This window comes from Ornithorhynchus anatinus, chromosome 3, assembly GCF_004115215.2.
Source record: "Ornithorhynchus anatinus isolate Pmale09 chromosome 3, mOrnAna1.pri.v4, whole genome shotgun sequence".
Taxonomy (NCBI): domain Eukaryota; kingdom Metazoa; phylum Chordata; class Mammalia; order Monotremata; family Ornithorhynchidae; genus Ornithorhynchus; species Ornithorhynchus anatinus.
In genome coordinates this window covers 88,377,329-88,397,510 of record NC_041730.1, presented here as the reverse complement: position 1 = coordinate 88,397,510, position 20,182 = coordinate 88,377,329, and the positions used below count along the sequence as shown (strand labels likewise).

At 60.2% G+C, this 20,182-nt stretch overlaps 1 protein-coding gene across 1 annotated transcript in view; it reads left to right on the top strand.

Moving 5' to 3' along the window:
- Positions 1 to 397: 397 nt before the first annotated feature.
- VPS26A (VPS26, retromer complex component A) overlaps positions 398 to 20,182 on the top strand; it is a 39,662-nt gene continuing 19,877 nt past the window's right edge. The window contains exons 1-2 of the mRNA XM_029060187.1: positions 398 to 444; positions 17,609 to 17,758. Coding sequence (XP_028916020.1) covers positions 442 to 444; positions 17,609 to 17,758 — 153 coding nt within the window. The 5' untranslated portion in view covers positions 398 to 441. The remainder of the gene's footprint in view (positions 445 to 17,608; positions 17,759 to 20,182) is intronic.

The window sequence follows — 20,182 nt, the reverse complement described above, 5'->3', positions numbered from 1 at the left end:
CAGCTGCGAGGCCCCGCCCCCTTTGGGAGAGGCAGACTCCTAAGCCCCGTCCCCGTCGGGAGAGACAGATTCCTAAGCACCTCCCTTTTGTGGGCGTGGTTGGTGTCGGGGCCTCGCCCCCATCGGAGGAGACATCGGCGAAGCACCGCCCCCATTGGCGAGACGGTCTTACAAGCCCCTCCCCCTGTGTGGGCGTGGCCGAGCTCCGGGCCTCGCCCCCATTGGAGGAGACATGGGCGAAGCCCCGCCCCCTCCGGGCGAGGCAGCCCCCTCCGCCTGTCCGTCCCGCGGGTCCCCGCCCCCCTCGGCGCGCAGCCAATGGGAGCGGCCGGCGCCCTCGGTCACGTGCGGGGGGGGGGTGGGTGGGGGCGGGTCACGTGAGAGGGGCGCGCGGAGGGCGGCGGGAGCGGAGCGGAGGGAGCCGGGCGGCGGAAGGACACCATGGTGAGCGGCCCCCAAGTAGCGCGGAGGGTCGGCCCGGGGGGGGGGGGTCCGGCCGCCCCTCCCCCCCTTCTCAGAATCATCATCATCATCATCATCGTCGTCCTAATTGTAATGGGGGGGGGGAGGGGGGAGCTGTTGCTCGCTTGTCCCAGCGCTTAGCGCAGGGCTCCGCACCCAGGAGGCGCTCACTACGTAGCCCCGAAGGAATCCCAGGGGGGCGGCTTTATTATCACTATCATTATTATCATTATTCGCGCGGGGGCGGCTTTATTATCATTATCATTCGGGTGGGGGCGGCTTTATTGTTATTATTATTATTATTATTATTATTCGGGTGGGGCGGCATTATTATTATCGTTATTATTATTATTCGGGTGGGGCGGCTTTATTATTATTATTATCGTTATTATTATTATTCGGGTGGGGCGGCTTTATTGTTATTATTATTATTATTATTATTATTATTATTCGGGTGGGGCGGCATTATTATTATTATCGTTATTATTATTATTCGGGTGGGGCGGCTTTATTATTATTATTATCGTTATTATTATTATTCGGGTGGGGCGGCTTTATTATTACTATTATTATTATTCGGATGGGGCGGCTTTATCATTATTATTATTATTACCATTATTATTATTATTATTCGGGTGGGGCGGCTTTATTACTATTATTATTATTATCATTATTCGGATGGGGGCGGCATTATTATTATTATTATTCGGGTGGGGCGGCTTTATCATTATTATTATCGTTATTATTATTATTATTCGGATGGGGGCGGCATTATTATTATTATTCGGGTGGGGCGGCTTTATCATTATTATTATTGTTATTATTATTCGGATGGGGGCGGCATTACCATTATTATTATTATTATTCAGGTGGGGCGGCTTTATCGTTATTATTATTATTATTGTTCGGTTGGGGCGGTATTATTATTATTATTATTGTTATTCGGGTGGGGGCGGCATTATTATTATTATTATTATTATTATTATTATTATTAATTTTTATTCGGGGAGGCCCGGGGAAGGGGCTTGGCCAAGGTCACCCAGCCGCCAAGGGCCCCCGGAGCGCCCCTTAGTCATTCGGTGCTATTTAGCGAGCGCCCACTGCGGGCAGGGCGCTGGACTGAGCGCTTGGAAGGGACAGTTGGGCAGCCGAGACCATCCGGGCCCGATAAGGTCCTCTCCCGAGCGCTCGGCACGTAGTGAGCGCTTAACCGATACCGACGTTATTATTATTATTATTATTATTATTACCGTTGATAGCGGAGAAGCGGCGTGGCTCAGTGGGTAGAGCCCGGGCCTGGAAGTCAGAAGGACCTGGGTTCTAATCCCGACCCCCCTCCCCGTCGGCCGCGTGACCTTGGCCAAGCCAAGAGGCAGCGGGGCTCAGCGAAAAGAGCGTGGGCTTCGGAATCAGGGGTCGTGGGTTCGACTCCCGGCTCCGCCCCTTGGCAGCCGGGTGACCGCGGGCCAGTCGCGTCACTTCTCTGGGCCTCAGTTCCCGCATCTGGAAAATGGGGATCACCTGCGAGCCTCACGCGGGACAAACCGACGACCCCGTCTCTCCCCCGGCGCTTAGAACGGTGCTCGGCACGTAGCAAGCGCTCAACAGATACCAACGTCGTTACTTCTCTGGGCCTCGGTTCCCTCATCTGTCAAATGGGGATCATCTGCGAGCCTCACGCGGGACGACCCGACGACCCCGTCTCTCCCCCGGCGCTTAGAACGGTGCTCGGCACGTAGTAAGCGCTTAACCGATAGCAACATTTGGTACTTCCCTGGGCCTCGGTTCCCTCTTCTGGAAAATGGGGATTAAGAGCGAGAGCCCCCCGCGCCCAACCTGATGAACTTGGCTCTACCCCGGCGCTCCGAACGGTGCCGCGCCAGTCCTCCCTTATAGTTCCGTGTCGTCATCCTCCCCCGAGCGCTTAGTACAGCGCTCTGCGCCCGGTGAGGGCTCAGTAAAGAGCGCCGACTGGTAAATACGATCGACTGGCGGAGTTCGGGCCGCGGAGAGATCGGCGACTAGTTGCCGGGGCGGGGGCGGTGACCCCCTGAGGCTCCCTGACCTGCGATCGATCGTTCGGTCGTATTTATTGAGCGCTTACTATGCGCAGAGCGCCACGGGGCTCGCCGGAGAGAGCCCGGGCTGGGGAGTCGGAGGTCGTGGGTTCGAATCCCCCGATCAGACCGCGGGACCGTCTCTATCCGTTGCCGACTTGTTCATTCCAAGCGCTTAGTACAGTGCTCTGCACACTGAAGTGAGCGCTCAGTAAATACTATTGAATGAACGAACGGACGAACGAACGAATCCCGGCTCCGCCCCACGGCAGCCGGGTGACCGTGGGCCAGTCACCTCTCCGGGCCTCAGTTCTTTCGTCTGTCAAATGGGGATTGACCGGGAGCCTCACGCGGGACGACCCGATGATGACCCCGGATCTCCCCCCCCAGCGCTTAGCACGGTGCTCGGCGCGCAGTCGGCGCTTACCAGATACCGACATTATTGTTACTACGTGCAGAGCGCTCACGGACCGATCGGGGGAGACGGGCGGCAGACACGGGCGGGAAAAAGAGAGAAAAACCAGACTTTGAAGGGCAGAGGGGCGGCGGTTTCTAGGGGAGGAGGAACCCCGAACTGGAAAAGGGAGAAATGACTCTCCCGGACTTTTCTTTTAACCCTCGGCCCCTCCAGCGAGAGGAGCGGCCGGGTGCTTTAGTATTCACTCGGGGGTATTTATTGAGCGCTCACCCCGTGCGGAGCGCCGTACCGAGCGCTTGGCGAAGGAAGAGCTTTCTCGGAGGGTGTTTTGCAACTTTCCCTCGGCCGGAGAGGCGGCGCGGCCCCGGCTCGGGGTCCGCGGGTCGTCGTCCCGATCCCGGCTCCGCCGCTTGGCGGCCGTGTGACTGGTCGCTTCTCTGGGCCTCAGTTTCCCCGTCTGTCAGATGGGGGGGGGGGACTGCGAGCCCCGGGTGGGACAGCCTCGTCACCCCGTGTCTCCCCCCGGCGCTTAGAACGGTGCGCGGCGCGTCATAGGCGCTAAATAAATGCCAACGTCACTGCTGTCGCTCCAGCGTCCGCTTCGTTCATTCGTTCGGTCGTACTGAGCGCTCGCTACGCGCACGGCGCTGGACCGAGCGCTTGGAGCGGGCAGTCGGGCGACGGAGCGAGACGATCCCCGCCCAGCGACGGGCTCGCGGTCTAAACGGGGGAGGCGGACAAGGGAAGAAAGCAAAATGACGATACCGACGGTATTTGTTAAGCGCCTGCCACGTGCCGAGCGCCGTTCTAAGCGCCGGGGTCGATACGGGGGTCGTCCGGTTGTCCCCCGTGGGGCTCCCGGTTTGAATCCCCGTTTTCCAGAGGAGGGAACCGAGGCCCAGAGAAGTGAAGCGACTGGCCCACGGTCGCCCGGCTGCCAGGCGGCGGAGCCGGGATTCGAACCCGCGACCTCGGACTCCCCAGCCCGGGCTCTTTCCACCGAGCCGCGCTGAAAGAGCGTGCTGGGCGCGGGTGCGGCCGGTTCTGGAGAAGGTATCCTCTGCCGTCGGCCCCATAACTGCCGCGATCACCGCTGTGATGACTCAGTGGCAAGAGCGCGGGCCTGGGAGTCGGGGGGCCTGGGTTCTGATTCTGCTCCGCCACTTGCCGGGTGACCCCCCCCCCCCCCCCCCGGGAGCCGCGTGACTTCCCTGCGCCTCGGTGACCTCATCCGGAAAACGGGGATGAAGACCGGGAGCCGCGCCTGGGCCGACCCGGTGACCTCGGATCCCCCCCGGCGCTTGGGTCGGTGCTCGGCACGGGGTGAGCGCTTGACAGGTGCCACGTGGTGGCTCGGATCCCCAGGGTAGTTCTGGCGCATAAAGTGCTAAATGAACGGGATTTATCGAGCACTGTAGTAAGCGCCGGGGCGAGTAGAGTCGGTCGACCCTCTCGGGGGGGGGGGGGGGGAGACGGGCATTAAAGGAAAGTACGGGTAGGTGAAGTGGGCGAGAAGCGGGCGCTAAATACTTATTACGTAGAAGTACTGTCACACTATTATTATTTATTATAAATAATAAGTAGTTGGGCCGGGGGGGGGGGGGGTTAAGGGTGAGCTGAATGAGAAGCAGTGGAAAGAGCCCGGGCTTGGGAGTCAGAGGTCCAGGGTTCGAATCCCAGCCCTGCCCCTTGTCAGCTGGGCGACTGTGGGCGAGTCACTTCACTTCTCTGGGCCTCGGTTCCCTCCTCTGTAAAATGGGGATAATAATGATGTTGGTATCTGTTAAGCGCCTACTACGTGCCGAGCACCGTTCCAAGCGCTGGGGGAGACCCGGGGTCATCGGGTCGTCCCACGTGAGGCTCCCGGTTAATCCCCATTTGACAGATGAGGGAACCGAGGCCCAGAGGCGTGAAGTGACAAGGGGCAGCGCCGGGAATCGAACCCAGGACCTCCGACTCCCAAGCCCGGGCTCTTGCCACTGAGCCACGCTGGACGAAGACCGTGGGCCTCCCGTGGGACCACCCGATGACCCCGTCTCTCCCCCGGCGCTTAGAACGGTGCCCCGCGCGGGGTAAGCGCTTGGATACCAACGTCGTTACGCACACCGAGCGTCCGAGGGGCACGGGTCGGGGACTCAGAAGGGAGGGCGGACGGGGGACACGAGGGCTAAATTAAGGAAGGCCTCTCGGGGGAGGCGGGTTTTCAGAAGGACGTCGGAGGCGGGAGCGGGGCCGTCTCGGATACGGAGCGGCGGGGGGTTCCCGGCGGCGAGATGGATGAGACGGCGGCCCGGGAGGGGAAGGAGATTTTTAAGGATTTTTAAGGATGGTGGGCGGAAGCATTGTTTGAGAAATAAGAACGTTGGTATTTGTTAAGCGCCTACTAGGTGCCGAGCACCGTTCCGAGCGCTGGGGGAGACGCAGGGGAATCGGGTCGGCCCCCGTGGGGCTCCCAGTCTTCATCGCCATTTTCCAGATGAGGTCACCGAGGCCCCGAGAAGTGAAGCGACTCGCCCACGGTCACACGGCTGACGAGTGGCGGAGCGGGGATTCGAACCCATGACCCAGGACTCCAAAGCCCCGGCTCTTTCTTTGAGCCACGCTGCTTCCCGCCCCCCCGGGCAGCGGAGCCGAGGGTGGACGGCGGTGGGCGAGGCGGGAACTTGAAACTTTGTCCTTGCTAATAATGATGTTGTTATGATATTGTAATAGTAGTGATAATAGTGACAGTGGTATCTGTTAAGCGCTTACTATGTGCCGAGCGCTGTTCTGAGCGCCGAGGTAGAGACAGGGTCATCAGATTGTCCCACGTGAGGCTCACAGTCCTCCCCACATATAATAATAATAATGTTGGTATCTGTTAAGCGCTTCCTGTGTGCAGAGCGCCGTTCTAAGCGCCGGGGGAGAGACGGGGTCATCGCGTTGTCCCACGCGAGGCTCCCGGTTAATCCCCGTTTTCCAGATGAGGGAACCGAGGCCCAGAGAAGTGAAGTGACTCGCCCACGGTCGCCCGGCTGACGAGGGGCGGAGCCGGGATTCGAATCCATGACCCCCGACTCCCGAGCCCGGGCTCTTTCCACTGAGCCCCGCTGCTTCCCTTATTATGATAACAATAGTAACGTTGGTATCCGTTAAGCGCTTCCTATGTGCCGAGCGCTGTTCTGAGCGCTGGGGTAGACGTAGGGGAATCGGGTCGTCCCACGTGGGGCTCCCGGTCTTCATCCCCATCTTACAGACGAGGGAACCGAGGCCCAGAGAAGTGAAGTGACTCGCCCACCGTCACACAGCCGACAGGCGGCGGAGCCGGGATTCGAACTCATGAGCCCCGACTCCAAAGCCCGTGCTCTTTCCACCGAGCCACGCTAATGCTGCTCTCTGTTAAGCGCTTCCTCTGTGCAGAGCACCGTTCTGAGCGCTGGGGGAGAGACGGGGTCGTCGGGTCGTCCCGCGTGAGGCTCCCGGTCTTCGTCCCCATTTGACAGATGAGGGAACTGAGGCCCCGAGAAGAGAAGGGACTCGCCCACGGTCACGCAGCTGACGAGGGGCAGGGCCGGGATCCGAATCCGTGGTCTCCGACTCCCGAGCCCGGGCTCTTTCCACTGAGCCGCGCCGCTTGATGGACCATTTATCATCCCGATTCCCGCCGGGAAAACGCTTCGGGGTCGGGGGCAGTTCTGGTTCCGGCCTTATGATTCTGGTATTTCTTAAGCGCTTCCATTCGCTCATTCGCGGGCGTTTGTCAGCTGGGGGACGGTGGGCAGGTCACCTCACTTCTCGGGGCCTCGGTGACCTCATCTGTCAAATGGGGATCCATCCGATAGTAAGCGCTTGCTCCGTGTACAGCACCGTCCCGATCGCTTGCTCGGTAAATACGCTCGACCGTATTTACCGAGCAAGCGGTCGGGACGGTGCTGTACACGGAGCAAGCGCCTAATAAATACTAACGAAGGAACGAATGGGGCGTCTACTCCGCGCAGAGCACCGCACCGAGCGCTCGGAATAGCCCGGCGCGACCGACGGAGACGATCCCCGCCCAGTCGGGGCACGTGTGCCAGGCGCCGTACCGACCGCCGGGGCGGCTACCAGTTGGACGCGGTCCCCGTCTTCCCGACGAGGCGACCGGGGCCCCGGGGGACGGAAGCGGCTCGGCCGCGGTCACCCGGCGGGCGGGTGGCGGAGCGGGGATTAGAACCCGTGACCCTCGGACGCCCGGCCGCTGGGCCGTGCCGCTGCCCGTCTATAATCTGTTGGGGGGGGGCGGGGGGGGGAGAAGAATGGGGAAGGGAAAGGTTCGTTTTCTTGCCCTCTCTCCCTCAGAAACGGGCAGGGGAGGTTGGCCGGCCCCCGGGGAGGGCTCCGAGCCAGCCGCCTCCCGGTGGCAGATTTTTGGGGGGGTCTCCGGGGGCTTTTCTGGGGAAAGACAGTGTGGCCCGGTAGAGAGAGCCCGGGCCTGGGGGTCAGAGGACCCGGCTTCTAATCCCGCCTCCGCCCCTCGCCTGCCCTGGGACCCTCGGGCAGGTCGCTCCCCCGGACCTCGGTTTCCCCCGGCTGAAGAAAGGGGAGGGTGACGTTGGTATCCGTTAAGCGCTCGAGCGCCGTTCTGAGCGCCGGGGGAGAGACAGGGTCATGGGGGGGGGGGGGGGCGGAGGGGGGTCCCGCGTGGGGCTCACGGTCTTCATCCCCGTTCGCAGACGAGTGAAGTGACTCGCCCACGGTCACGAGCTGCAGGGCTGGGATTCGAACCCACGACCGCCGAAGCTTAGGCCCTCCTATTTAAGTTCTGAGCCCCGTGGGGGACCGACGGGGAGTCGGACCCGATGGGGTGTCCGCCCCCCCCCCCCCCCCCGGCCCTCAGTACGGTGCCGGACCCCTTTTCCCTCTGCTCCCTCCCCTTCCCCCCCCTTTCGCCTCCCCTCACCTGAGCCCCCTCTCCCTCTGCTCCCTCCCCTCCCCTCAATATATCATTTATCCACCCCATTTATTTTGTCAACGAGGTGTCCGTCCCCCTTGATTCCACTTATCGGGATGACGTTGTCGTCTCCTCGTCCGTCTCCCCCCGTTAGTCCGTGAGCCCGTCGTGGGGCCGGGACGGTCTCGACCTGTCGCCGAATCGTCCATTCCGGGCGCTTAGTACGGTGCGGAGCGCTCCATAGATGCCGCCGTACGAACGAATAGCGAGCGCCTGACGGATGAGGAGCCCGGTGGCCGGAGAGTCAGAGGGACCCGGGTCCTCGTCGCGCCTCCCTCACCTGTCTGCCTGCCGCGGGACCTGGGGCAGATCGCTTGCCGCGCGGCGCCTCGGTTTCCTCGGCTCTAAAATGGGGATTTCCGTACCCGTTCCCCGTCCTTCGTTAGACTGTCGGGACCCGATTGGTTCGTATCCGGCCCGTCGCTCGGGACGCCGCTCGATCCCATTTAGCGCCATCGTTCTCGTCCGGCCGTCCCCCCCCCCCCGATTCGACCGCGAGCCCGTCGGGGGGCGGGGGCCGTCTCCGTCGGTTGCCGATCTGTCCGTTCCGAGCGCTCAGTACGGTGCCCTGCGCCCGGTAGGCGCTCGGTAGGTGCTCTCGAAGGAAGGACGGTCAGGGAACGTGTCCGTTGCGCTCTCCCGAGGGTTTGGTACGGCGCTCCGCGCGCAGTAAGCGCTCAGTAAGGATGCGCGGCTCGGTGGAGAGAGCCCGGGCTGTGGAGTCAGAGGTCACGGGTTCGAATGCCGGCTCGGCCACTCGTCAGCCGCGTGACTGTGGGCGAGTCACTTCACTTCCCTGGGCCTCGGAGAATGGGGGTGAAGACCGTGAGCCCCGCGTGGGGCGAGCTGATCCCCCCAGCGCTTAGCACGGTGCTCGGCACGTAGCGGGCGCTTAACAAATGCCAGCGTTCTCGTTGCGACTGACCGGCTGACACCGTGAGCCCCTCAGCGGATACCCCGAGCCCACCCCCCGCCGATCCTCGCAACCGTCAAGCCCCCCGCCCCCGATCAGACCGTGGGGCCCCGTCGGCGGGCGGGGGCGGTCCCCGGCCGTGGCCGAGCCGTCCATTCCGAGCGCTTAGTACAGGGCTCTGCGCGTAGCAAGCGCTCGATGGATACCGCCGAGTGAATGAATAGACGAAGGAACCGTCAGCGGTCGAAGCGGTGGAAGTGGCTCCTGCCGGACGGCAGAAGCGATCCTCCGCACCGTGGGGTGTCGGGGCCGCGTCCCCGCCGGCCTGACGTCCTAAAATGGAAGTTATGAATGTCCTCCCGCCCTTCCCCGCCTGGGGAAGGAGCTCGGGCCGAGAGCCGGAGGATCTGTACGTATTTTCATTTCCCCATTTATTTTGTTAATGAGATGTAATTCCCCTCGATGCTGTCGATTTGCTGTCGTTCTAATGAGACGTCCATCCCCTCGACTCTGTTCGTCGCCGTCGCTCTCGTCCGGCCGTCTCCCCCGATTCGACCGTGAGCCCGTGGGAGGGCGGGGACCGTCTCTATCTGTTGCCGATCTGCCCCGTTCCAAGCGCTCAGTACGGTGCTCTGCCCGAGCCGAGCGGGGATTAGAACCCATGACCCTCCGACTCCCGGACCCGTGCTCTCTCCACTAGGCCGTGCAGTGTGTGACGTCGAACAGATGCTTAACAGATAATAACGTCGGTATTTGTTAAGCGCCGACTACGTGCAGAGCACCGTTCTAAGCGCCGGGGGAAGAGACGGGGGCGTCGGGTGGGCCCACGCGAGGCTCCCCGTCTTCGTCCCCATTTTCCGGATGAGGGAACTGAGGCCCGGAGAAGTGACGTGACCCGCCCACGGTCACACAGCGGACCTACCACCGTATTAGAGCCCGGGCTTCGGAGTCAGGGGTCGTGGGTTCGACTCCTGGCTCTGCCACCTGTCAGCCGGGTGACCGTGGGCGGGTCACTTCACTTCTCCGGGCCTCAGTTCCCTCATCTGGAAAACGGGGATTAACCGGGAGCCTCACGCGGGACGACCCGACGACCCCGTCTCTCCCCCCCCCCCCCGGCGCTTAGAACGGCGCTCTGCACACAGGAAGCGCTTAACTGATACCGACATCATTATCATTATTATAACACTGGGGGATTTTTAGACCTGATCTCCCGGCTCCCAATCCGCCGCCTTTTCCGCTCGGCTACCCTCTGTCCCAGCGGGCGTTCGACCCGTTTAAACCGGAACACAGTCGGGGAATCGGGGAGCCGTCTTTTGACGGTACGAGCGTATCCTGCGTCTTCTCTTTTTAAAAGACGGCGCCTGTGCGCTTGGTTTTACGTTTGCCCGGGCCCTCGCGCCACGGGCCCGAGAGACAGCCGGGCACTGGGGTGCGGGTAAAAGAAGGTTTTACGCGAACTGAAATCCCGCGTCCTCGGAGCACTTTCGGGGGGGTTTTCTGTCAGGGTTCCGCCCTGCTTTTCGCTTGCCCCGGCTAGAGCTCCTCCCCGGGTCTGTTTGCCGTGGGGGTCTGGAACCCCGCACGGCTGCTTTTAAACCGCTACCCGCCGCCTTCGTACGTTTAAACGTCCCGCTGCACGCTCATAATGATGATGATGATAATGTTGGTATCTGTTAAGCGCTCACTATGTGCCGAGCACTGTTCTAAGCGCCGGGGGAGACGCGGGGGAATCGGGTCGTCCCACGTGGGGCTCACGGTCTTCAGCCCCATTTTACAGACGAGGGAACTGAGGCCCGGAGAAGTGAAGTGACGCGCCCAAAGTCACGCAGCTAAGTGGCAGAGCTGGGATTCGAACCCACGACCCCCTGACTCCAAAGCCCGTGCTCTTTCCACCGAGCCACGCTGCTTCTGACGCCCTGTGGACGAGGACGAGCGGAGCGCCCGCTCTGCGCCGGGCACCGTCGTAGGCGCCGGGGTAGATACGGGGCGATCAGGTCGTTCCCCCCGCGGGGCTCCCGGGCTTCATCCCCATTTTCCAGGCGAGGTCACCGAGGCCCAGAGAAGCGACGTGCCCACAGTCGCGCAGCCGATTCATTCATTCATTCGTCCGACGGTATCTACCGAGCGCTCACTACGCGCAGAGCACCGCACCGAGCGCTTGGAACGGACAGATGGGTAACGGAGACGGTCCCCGCCCCCCGACGGGCTCGCGGTCGAATCGGGGGAGACGGCCGGACGAGAACGATGGCGATAAGTAGGATCCGGGATTCGAACCCGCGACCCCCGACTCCCGCGCCCGGGCTCTCTCCGCTGAGCCCCGCCGTCGGCTCCGTTCCTCTTCGGCCTTCTCCGGCCCCGCGTTTGGCCGTTCCCATATCCGTCCGTCGTCCGTTTCTGACTCTCTCGTGACCCGCGGTTTTCCGCGTCTCTGGAGACAGGCGATTTTTTTCCTCCGCCCTTATCCGAGACTCCCGATTCCTCCCGGCCTGGCTTTTGTGGAGTTTGCCCACCCCCTTTCAGCTTTTCAAATTTTCCCCCCTGAGCTGTTCCCGAGAAAACCTGCCCCCCTCGCCCCTCTCTTCGCGGCCGGGCCCTCTGCCTCCCTTCTAGACTGAAAGCGGCAGCCATTCCTGGGTTTCTGTTTTTGAATTTTATCCGGATCTTTCTCTGGTAATGTTGGTGTCGGTCGAGCGCTGTTCTAAGCGCCGGGGGAGACGCGGGGGAATCGGGTCGTCCCACGTGGGGCTCCCGGTCTTAATCCCCATTTTACAGATGAGGGAACTGAGGCACCGAGAACTTAAGTGACTTGCCCGAAGTCACACAGCTTCTCTGAGACATTCGCCCAGCCTCTGGATTTTCCTTCGGGCTCACCGTGCTGCTAAATTTCCCCAACCTACACTCATTCATTCAGAAGTATTTATTGAGCGCTTACTCTGTGCACAGCACTGGACTGAGCGCTCGGAATGGACAGTCGGGCAACAGATAGAGACCGTCCCTGCCCAGCGACGACGGGCTCACCGTCTGAACGGATTTACTGAGCGCTTACTCGGTGCGGAGCACTGGACTGGGCGCTCGGAATGGACAGTTTGGCAACAGATAGAGACCGTCCCTGCCCAGCGACGACGGGCTCACGGTCTAAATGTGCTCATCGGGCGCTTACTCTGTGCAGAGCGCTGGACTGAGCGATTGGAATGGACAATTCGGCAACAGATAGGGACCGTCCCGGCCCAACAGTGGGCTCACCCTGCCACTCTGGTGTCTGCGGTCATGGGTTCGAATCCTGGCTCCGCCACTCGTCAGCTGTGTGACTTTGGGCGAGTCACTTCACTTCGCGGGGCCTCAGTTCCCTCATCTGGAAAATGGGGATGAAGACCGTGAGCCCCACCCGGGACCACCCGATTCCCCCGTGTCTACCCCGGCGCTTGGAACAGCGCTCGGCACATAGTAAGCGCTTAACAGATACCAACGTTATTATTATTATTATTATATTCTGGTGTGATTCTGATATTTTGGGGAGTATTCATTCCTTCATCCGATCATCTTTATTGAGCACCTACTGTGTGCAAAGCCCTGTACTAAACGCTCGGAAGGGTAAGTGTGGCTCCGTGGAAAGGGCCCGGGCTTGGGAGTCCGAGGTCATGGGTTCGAATCCCGGTTCTGCCACTCGTCAGCTGGGTGACTCTGGGCAAGTCACTTCACTTCTCGGTGCCTCGGTGACCTCATCTGTAAAATGGGGATGAAGACTGTGACCCTCACTGGGGACAACCTGATGACCCCCTATCTCCCCCGGCGCTCGGAACGGCGTTCTGCACACAGTAAGCGCTTAACAAATACCAACATTATTATTATCATTAGAATGGGGATGAAGACCGGGAGCCTCACGTGGGACAGCCTGATGACCCCGTATCCACCCCGGCGCTCAGAACGGCGCTCGGCACGTAATAAGCGCTTAACAAACGCCAACATTATTATTATCATTAGAATGGGGATGAAGACCGGGAGCCTCACGTGGGACAACCTGATGACCCCGTATCCACCCCGGCGCTCAGAACGGCGCTCGGCACATAATAAGCGCTTAACAAACGCCAACATTATTATTATCATTAGAATGGGGATGGAGATTGTGAGCCTCCCGTGGGACAGCCTGATGACCCCGTATCCACCCCGGCGCTCAGAACGGCGCTCGGCACGTAGGAAGCGCTTAGCAAATACCAACATTATTTTTCTTATTATTAAGAGAACAATGTGATAGCAAGCAGGCACATTCCTGCCCACAATGAGCTCACGGTCCAAGGGGGAGACGGACAGTAAGATAAATAAATAGATAAATAATGCCCTGGATTCCAGTGCATTGAAATAGGCATTTTGGGGGTCACCCCCATAGTTCCATCAGATTAGACCGTAAGCCCGTCAGACGGCAGGGACCGTCTCTATCCGTTGCCGACTTGTTCGTTCCAAGCGCTCGGTACAGTGCTCTGCACGTAGTAAGCGCTCAAGAAATCCTATTGAATGAACTAAAGCTCTCGGGCTTGTTTTAAAAGTCCTCAACGGGATGTCTTTGCTTTCTTTTCAATTAGCATCGGTTTCCTCGGCCTCCTACGTGATCTGTGACAAAGTCTCTCGTCCTTCGTTACCCACTCTTTCCTGTGTGACTTCTGTACTTTATCGACCTGTCCTTTTCAGAAAACATTTTTCTTCAACAAAAGATTTCGGGGCACGGGGTAAGGACACGCGCAATGAGAAAGGGCTTAGGTTGGCGCTGCTTTTTTTTTAAAAAAAAAAATATCGGAGGTTCTTGACTTTGGAAAGCGGGGAAGACACGTTTGACTTCTAGGTTCGGTCCTCCTCTTTGAGAACAGTTAGTAGTAATAATAGTAATGTTGGTCTCCGTTAAGCGCTTACTACGTGCGGAGCACCGTTCTGAGCGCTGGGGGAGAGACGGGGTCATCGGCCGGTCCCACCTGGGGCTCGCGGTCTCCGTCCCCATTTTACGGATGAGGGAACCGAGGCCCGGAGAGGTGAAGGGACTCGCCCCCGGTCCCCCGGCTGACGAGGGGCCGAGCCGGGATTCGAACCCGTGACCCGCGACGCCCGAGCCCGGGCTCCTTCCGCCGAGCCACGCTGCCCCTCTGATAACCGGATGGTTAAAACAAGGGAAGAAGAAAGAACAGTTGTGCTGCAGAAACCGACATCTGGCAGCCCGAGCATCCGAAAACGCTCGGGAAAAATACCATCGTCGTCAGAGATCTCCATTCCCGTCTCCGGCCAACGGGCACGCCAACCCGCCGTCCCTCCTGCCGGCACGACCCGTTTTAACGGTATCCGTTAGGCCCGCGCTCCGTCCGCCCGGCCACGGAGAGAGAGTACGGTCAGAGGCCGGGTTGAGGGGGAGGAGGAGGGGAAGAGAGCGGACGGCCGATCCGAGGGGAATTCGTTTTTTGTGTGCGGCGGGAGGAGGGCAGCCGTCGGAGGTCTCTCGGAAGCGGGGGGGCCTGGGCCGAGCAGCGTGGCGGGAAGGCGACGCGGGGGACCGCCGGGCCTGCGGCGCCCGGACGGAGAGGGGGAGAACTCGGCCCGGGACGGCCGCGGTTTCGGGCGGAGGGGGACGGGGAGGCCGACCGGACGTGAGAGCTGAGGGACGGCGAGGAGGACGGCGAGGTTCGGTCCGTCCGCGGGATCTGGCCGAGCGCCTCCCGTGCGCGGAGCGCCGGGCCGGCCGCCCGGGAGAGGACGGCGGGGCCGAGACGGATCCCTGCCCTCGAGGAGTCCGTGGACCGGAGGGAGCCGTTAGCGGGGAGGGAAGACGAGACGTTCGGGACGGGTCGGGTCTGGGGCGCTGCTCCTCCTCCGGGGGGCCTTCCCGGATCGAGCCCTCCCTTTCCCTCCTCCCCTCCCCGTGGCCCCTTCTCCCGCCCTCTGCCCTTCCCCCTCCCCGCGGCACTCGTCCGTATTCGTACAGCGCGTTATTCTCTGCATTAACGGCGTGATTCCGCTCATCTGTTTGGATGGCTCCGCTGTCCGTCTCCCCCCTTTAGACTGTGAGCCCGTGGCCGGGCAGGGGTCGGGTCTCTCCGGTGCCGAACCGTCCGTTCCGAGCGCTGGGTCCGGCGCTCCCCGGTAAGCGCCGCGTTCAAATCCCGGTCCGGCCACTTGGCAGCCGGGTCACTTTGGGCAAGTCACTTCTTCTCGGGGCCTCGGTTCCCTCGTCGGGAAAATGGGGCGCCTCACGGGGGACAACCCGATCACCTCGTATCCCCCCCCCCCCCCGGCGCTTAGAACGGTGCTCCGCACGTAGTAGGCGCTTAACAGATGCCGTCGTTGCTGTTTGTCGCTATTGTTCTCGTCCGTCCGTCTCCCCCGATGAGACCGTGAGCCCGTCGAAGGGCCGGGACCGTCTCCGTCTGCTACCGATTCGTCCATTCCAAGCGCTCAGTACAGCGCTCTGCGCAGAGTAGGCGCTCGCTAAATACTCTTGAATGAACGCACGGAGTAAGCGCTCAGGGAATACGTTTAGACTGCGGGCCCGTCGTTGGGCAGGGGCGGTCTCTGTCTGCTGCCCGGCTGTCCGTTCCGAGCGCTCAGTACAGCGCTCTGCACCCGTAAGCCCGTCAGAGGGCGGGGACCGTCCCGATCTGTTACCGACGTGTCCGTTCCCAGCGCTTAGTGCAGTGCTCTGCCCACGGGAAGCGCTCAGTAAATACCGTCGAATGAGCATCGTTATCATTACGCGTTGAAGGAACGAATGAGATGTCCCAAGTGCCATCTCGAGTTCCACGAGGTGCCGTCTTGCTAAACGTGGGCCGTGAGCCCGTCGGTGGGCCGGGACGGTCTCTCTCCGTTGCCGGATCGTCCATTCCAAGCGCTCGGTCCGGTGCTCCGCACAGAGTAAGCGCTCCGTAACTACGATCGAATGAGTGATGCGAGAGGTAGCCCCTCAGACGTGAAATACCCTAGTCACCAGGGTCCACAGATGTGAGTGGAGATTTTACGGTCCTGTTAGCTCGTGGCGTGGGATTGGGTATTCTGACGATCTTTTGACTCCTGGGAACTCCCTAATCAATCGACTCTGATGATTTCCCGGGGAACCCTCCTCTGTCGAGCGCTCTTTCCTTCTCAGGGAACCCGTTCGGAGTGATTACGGGGGGAGGCCGCGTGGCTCAGTGGAAAGAGCCCGGGCTTGGGAGGCGGAGGTCACGGGTTCGAATCTCTGCCCCTTGGCAGCCGGGTGACCGTGGGCAAGTCACTTCACTTCTCGGGGCCTCGGTTCCCTCCTCTGTAAAATGGGGATTCGCGGCGCGCCTCACGTGGGACGACCCGACGGCCCCGTCTCTCCCCCGGCGCTCAGAACGGTGCTCTGCACACAGTAAGCGCTTAACAAATGCCAACGTTATTATTATTATTATTATTATTATTATCAGACTAGTATTATTAGAATAGAGAAGCAGCGTGGCTCAGCGGAAAGCGCCCGGGCTTGGGAGTCAGCGGTCATGCGTTTGAACCCTGGCTCTGCCCCTTGTCAGCTGTGTGACCGTAGGCAAGTCCTTTAACTTCTCTGTGCCTCAGTTCCCTCCTCTGTAAAATGGGGATTCACTGGGAGCCTCACGTGGGCCGACCTGATGGCCCTGCCTCTCCCCCAGCGCTTAGAACGGTGCTCTGCGCATAGTGAGCGCTTAACAAACGCCAACGTTATTATTACCCATTTGTACTATGCTTTCTTCGTGGTATTTCTTATGCGCCTGCTATGTGCCAGACACTGTGCTAAATGCTGCGGTAGATACAGGCTGCTCAGGTGGGTCACATCCCCGTTTTAGGGATGAGGTAACTGCGGCCCGGAGACGTGAGAAGGAGCATGGCCCAGTGGATAGAGCACGAGCCTGGGTGTCGGGAAGACCTGGGTTCTAATCCCGGCTCCGCCACTCGCCGGCTGCGTGACCTCGGACGAGTCACTTCTCTGGGCCTCAGTCATCTCCTCGGTCACTACACTTCTCTGGGCGTCGGTAAAATGGGGTTTAAGACCGGGAGCCCCACGTGGGACGACCCGCTCGCCTTGTATCCCCCCCCCCCCCCCCCAGCGCTTAGAACGGTGCTTCACACACAGTAAGCGCTTAACAGATGCCATCACTATTATCATCTATAAAATGTAATGTTGATATTTGTTAAGCGCTTACTATGTGCAGAGCACCGTTCTGAGCGCTGGGGGAGATACAGGGTCATCAGCTTGTCCCACGTGAGGCTCACAGTGTTCAGCCCCGTTTTACAGAGGAGGTCACGGGGGCCCAGAGAAGTGAAGCGACTCGCCCGCAGTGACCCAGCTGCCGAGAGGCCGAGCCGGGCTTCGAACCCACGACCTCGGACTCCCCAGCCCGCGCTCTTTCCTCTGAGTCAGCCAGGTCCTCCGACTCCCTGGCCCGGGCTCTCGCCACTAGGTCAGGCTCTTTCTCCAATCCGTGCATCTCTGTTTGAGCAAGCGCTTAGTACAGTGCTCTGCGCCTAGTAAGCACGCCATAAATGCTGTAGAACGAATGTCTGCTTATCACTCGAATTTTTTCCCGTCTCTTGCTTGGGTAGCCAGTTTGTTCCGTCGGGACTCTCCCAGTAGACCGGAAGCCCATCCAAGGCGGGGGTGGCATTTATTCGCCTCTTCGCGTTCTCCGGGCCCCCGGTGGGATTCCCGCTGCCTCGCACATTCAGCGGACGTTGCCGCCCGTTAGGAATCCGAGCGCGCTAAAAATTTCCATCGGATGAATTTCCATTCGACGCCGCAACTGATTATCTGTCTTTCGTTCCAGAGCTTTCTGGGAGGCTTTTTCGGTCCCATCTGTGAGATCGATGTGGTCCTTAACGATGGGGAGACGCGGAAGATGGCCGAAATGAAGACGGAAGAGGGCAGAGTAGAGAAACATTATCTGTTTTACGATGGCGAATCCGTTTCGGGAAAGGTAAACCCCCTTCTGTGGGCCACGGGCCATCTTTCGCTTCGCCTGACGGGTTCGCCCCGCGTCGGAATTAGCCATCGGCCGTCCGTTGGTTCGACAGACCCATTTTGGGCAGTTTTGATTTTTACCTTCTAGAGGCCCGTTGACTTTTTAATCCGCATCCCACGTTCACGTTCTTAGTCGGTCTCAACGCGGTGAAATGCCTTGCTCTTCGATTTCCAGTTTGCTTCGGCCACCCGCTCCTCCCTCCTGCTTCGCGTCAAGCCGTTCTTTCCGGTCGGGGCCCTCCCGGGGAAAGTCCACCGTCCCGGGAATCGGGAGACCTGGGTTCTAGTCCCGCTCCCACCCGGGGTCGGCCAACGCGGGCCAAGATTGCGCCTTGGGACCTGCCTCCGCCCCCCTCGCCCCCTGCTTCCTGGCGGCCGTCCCGTACAGATAATTTTCTGCGTTTCCCGGGCCTTCGGGCCCGTTTAGGTTTCCCTTGAGAGCCTTCGTAACCGTGAGACGGGACTTGCTGAGCTTTGTTAGCGCTTCCCCGGTAGCGATGCCGGTAACTGCATTTACCGAACGCTTCCTGCGTGCAGAGCACTGTGTTAAGGGCTTGGGAGAGTAAATGGAGTAGCCGCGATCCCTCCCCTCAAGGAGCTCACGGTCTAGCAGTAATAAGATCATCACGCGTCCCCCGGGCAGCGTGGCGGAGTGGCCAGAGCCCGGGGCCGGGAGTCAGAATAATAATGATCGTATTTATTAAGTGCTCTGTGCTAATAATAATGACGGTGCCGAGCACTGCTCTAAGCGCCGAAGGTCACGGGTTCTAATCGGGGCTCCGTCCCTTTCTGCGGCGTGACCTCGGGCAAGTCACGTCCCTCCGCCTCGGCGACCTCATCTGTAAAACGGCGATGGCGACCGTGAGCCCCACGCGGGACCGGGACCCATTTGCCCGTAGACACTCCGGCGCTGAGCACGGGGCCCGGCGCATAGTAAGCGCTTGTCGGAGACCGTAATTGTTATTCGTGATGATTATTGTTATCGCAAAGGCCGGTCCTAAGCGCTGGGGAAGTACGCAGAAGCAGCTCCCGCCCGCAGGAGCTCTCGCTGTTAGTCGGGGAGGCAGTCGGTCGTATTTATCGAGCACTTACGGTGTGCAGAGCACTGTGCGGATTGCCTGGGGGAATGTAACGTAACAGCGGATACATTCCCTGCCCGCGATGAGCTTATAGTCTAGCCCCAGAGCACATTCCAGTGTGATAATCATAATAATAATGTTGGTATTAAAGCGCTTCCTAGGTGCAGAGCGCCGTTCTAAGCGCTGGGATAGATACAGGGTCACGGGAGGCTCACGGTTAATCCCCGTTTTACAGATGAGGTCGCTGAGGCCCGGAGAAGGGAAGTGACTTGCCCGCGGTCACACAGCTGACGCGTGGCAGAGCCGGGATTCGAACCCATGACCTCCGACTCCCAAGCCCGGGCTCTTTCCACTGAGCCACGCTGCTTCTCTGACGCGTTTGAAGATATCGGGGAACAGTAGAGGAGCAGGGCGGCCTAGTGGATAGAGCACGGGCCTGGACGTCAGAAGGACCTGGGTTCTGATCCCGGCGCCTCCGCCTCACTTCCCTTCGAGTCCCTTCACTTCTCAGCCGCCCCATCTGGAAAATGGGGATTAAGACCGCGAGCCCCACGTGGGTCGGGGACCGGGTCCGACCCGGTTCGCTCGAACGCATCCCAGCGCTCAAAGACGGTGCCCGAAGTGCTCAACAAACACCATAAAAAATGAAGGATTACTGACGCCCCTGGTAGGACTCCTAAAGTTGAGAAAGATTGCGGTGACGGATCCGTTTCAGAGCCACGGTCCGGGTACGTGAATTTAAAAAAAATGAGCCACTCCGCAGCAAACCCACCTGTAATTGGAAGGGGAAAAGGCGCCTTTTTTAAAAGGCGAAACCCAATTCCGTAGGCACGGCAACCTCGGGATTTTAGCAGGCTCAGTGGAAAGAGCCCGGGCTTCGGAGTCAGAGGTCACGAGTTCGACTGCCGGCTCTGCCGCTCGTCAGCTGGGTGACTGTGGGCGAGTCGCTTCACTTCTCTGGGCCTCGGTTCCCTCCTCTGTCAGATGGGGATTAAAAGTGTGTGAGCCTCACGTGGGACGACCTGACTACCCTGTATCTCCCCCGGCGCTTAGAACGGTGCTCGGCACGTAGTAAGCGCTTAACAAATACCAACATTCTTACTATTATAGAGGTAGGGATGATTTCTTCCTGCTTCGCGCGGGGGGGAATCGCATCTACTTTGTGCTCCGAGCTGCGCTAGGTGCTGAGGGGTGCCCTGCCCGCCAGAAGCGTCTGTCTGAGCGGCAGAAGTTGCCCCGCTGAGTAGGTACAAAAATCCCCAGATCTGCACCCACCTGCTGGGATGGCCGTGACGGTCGGT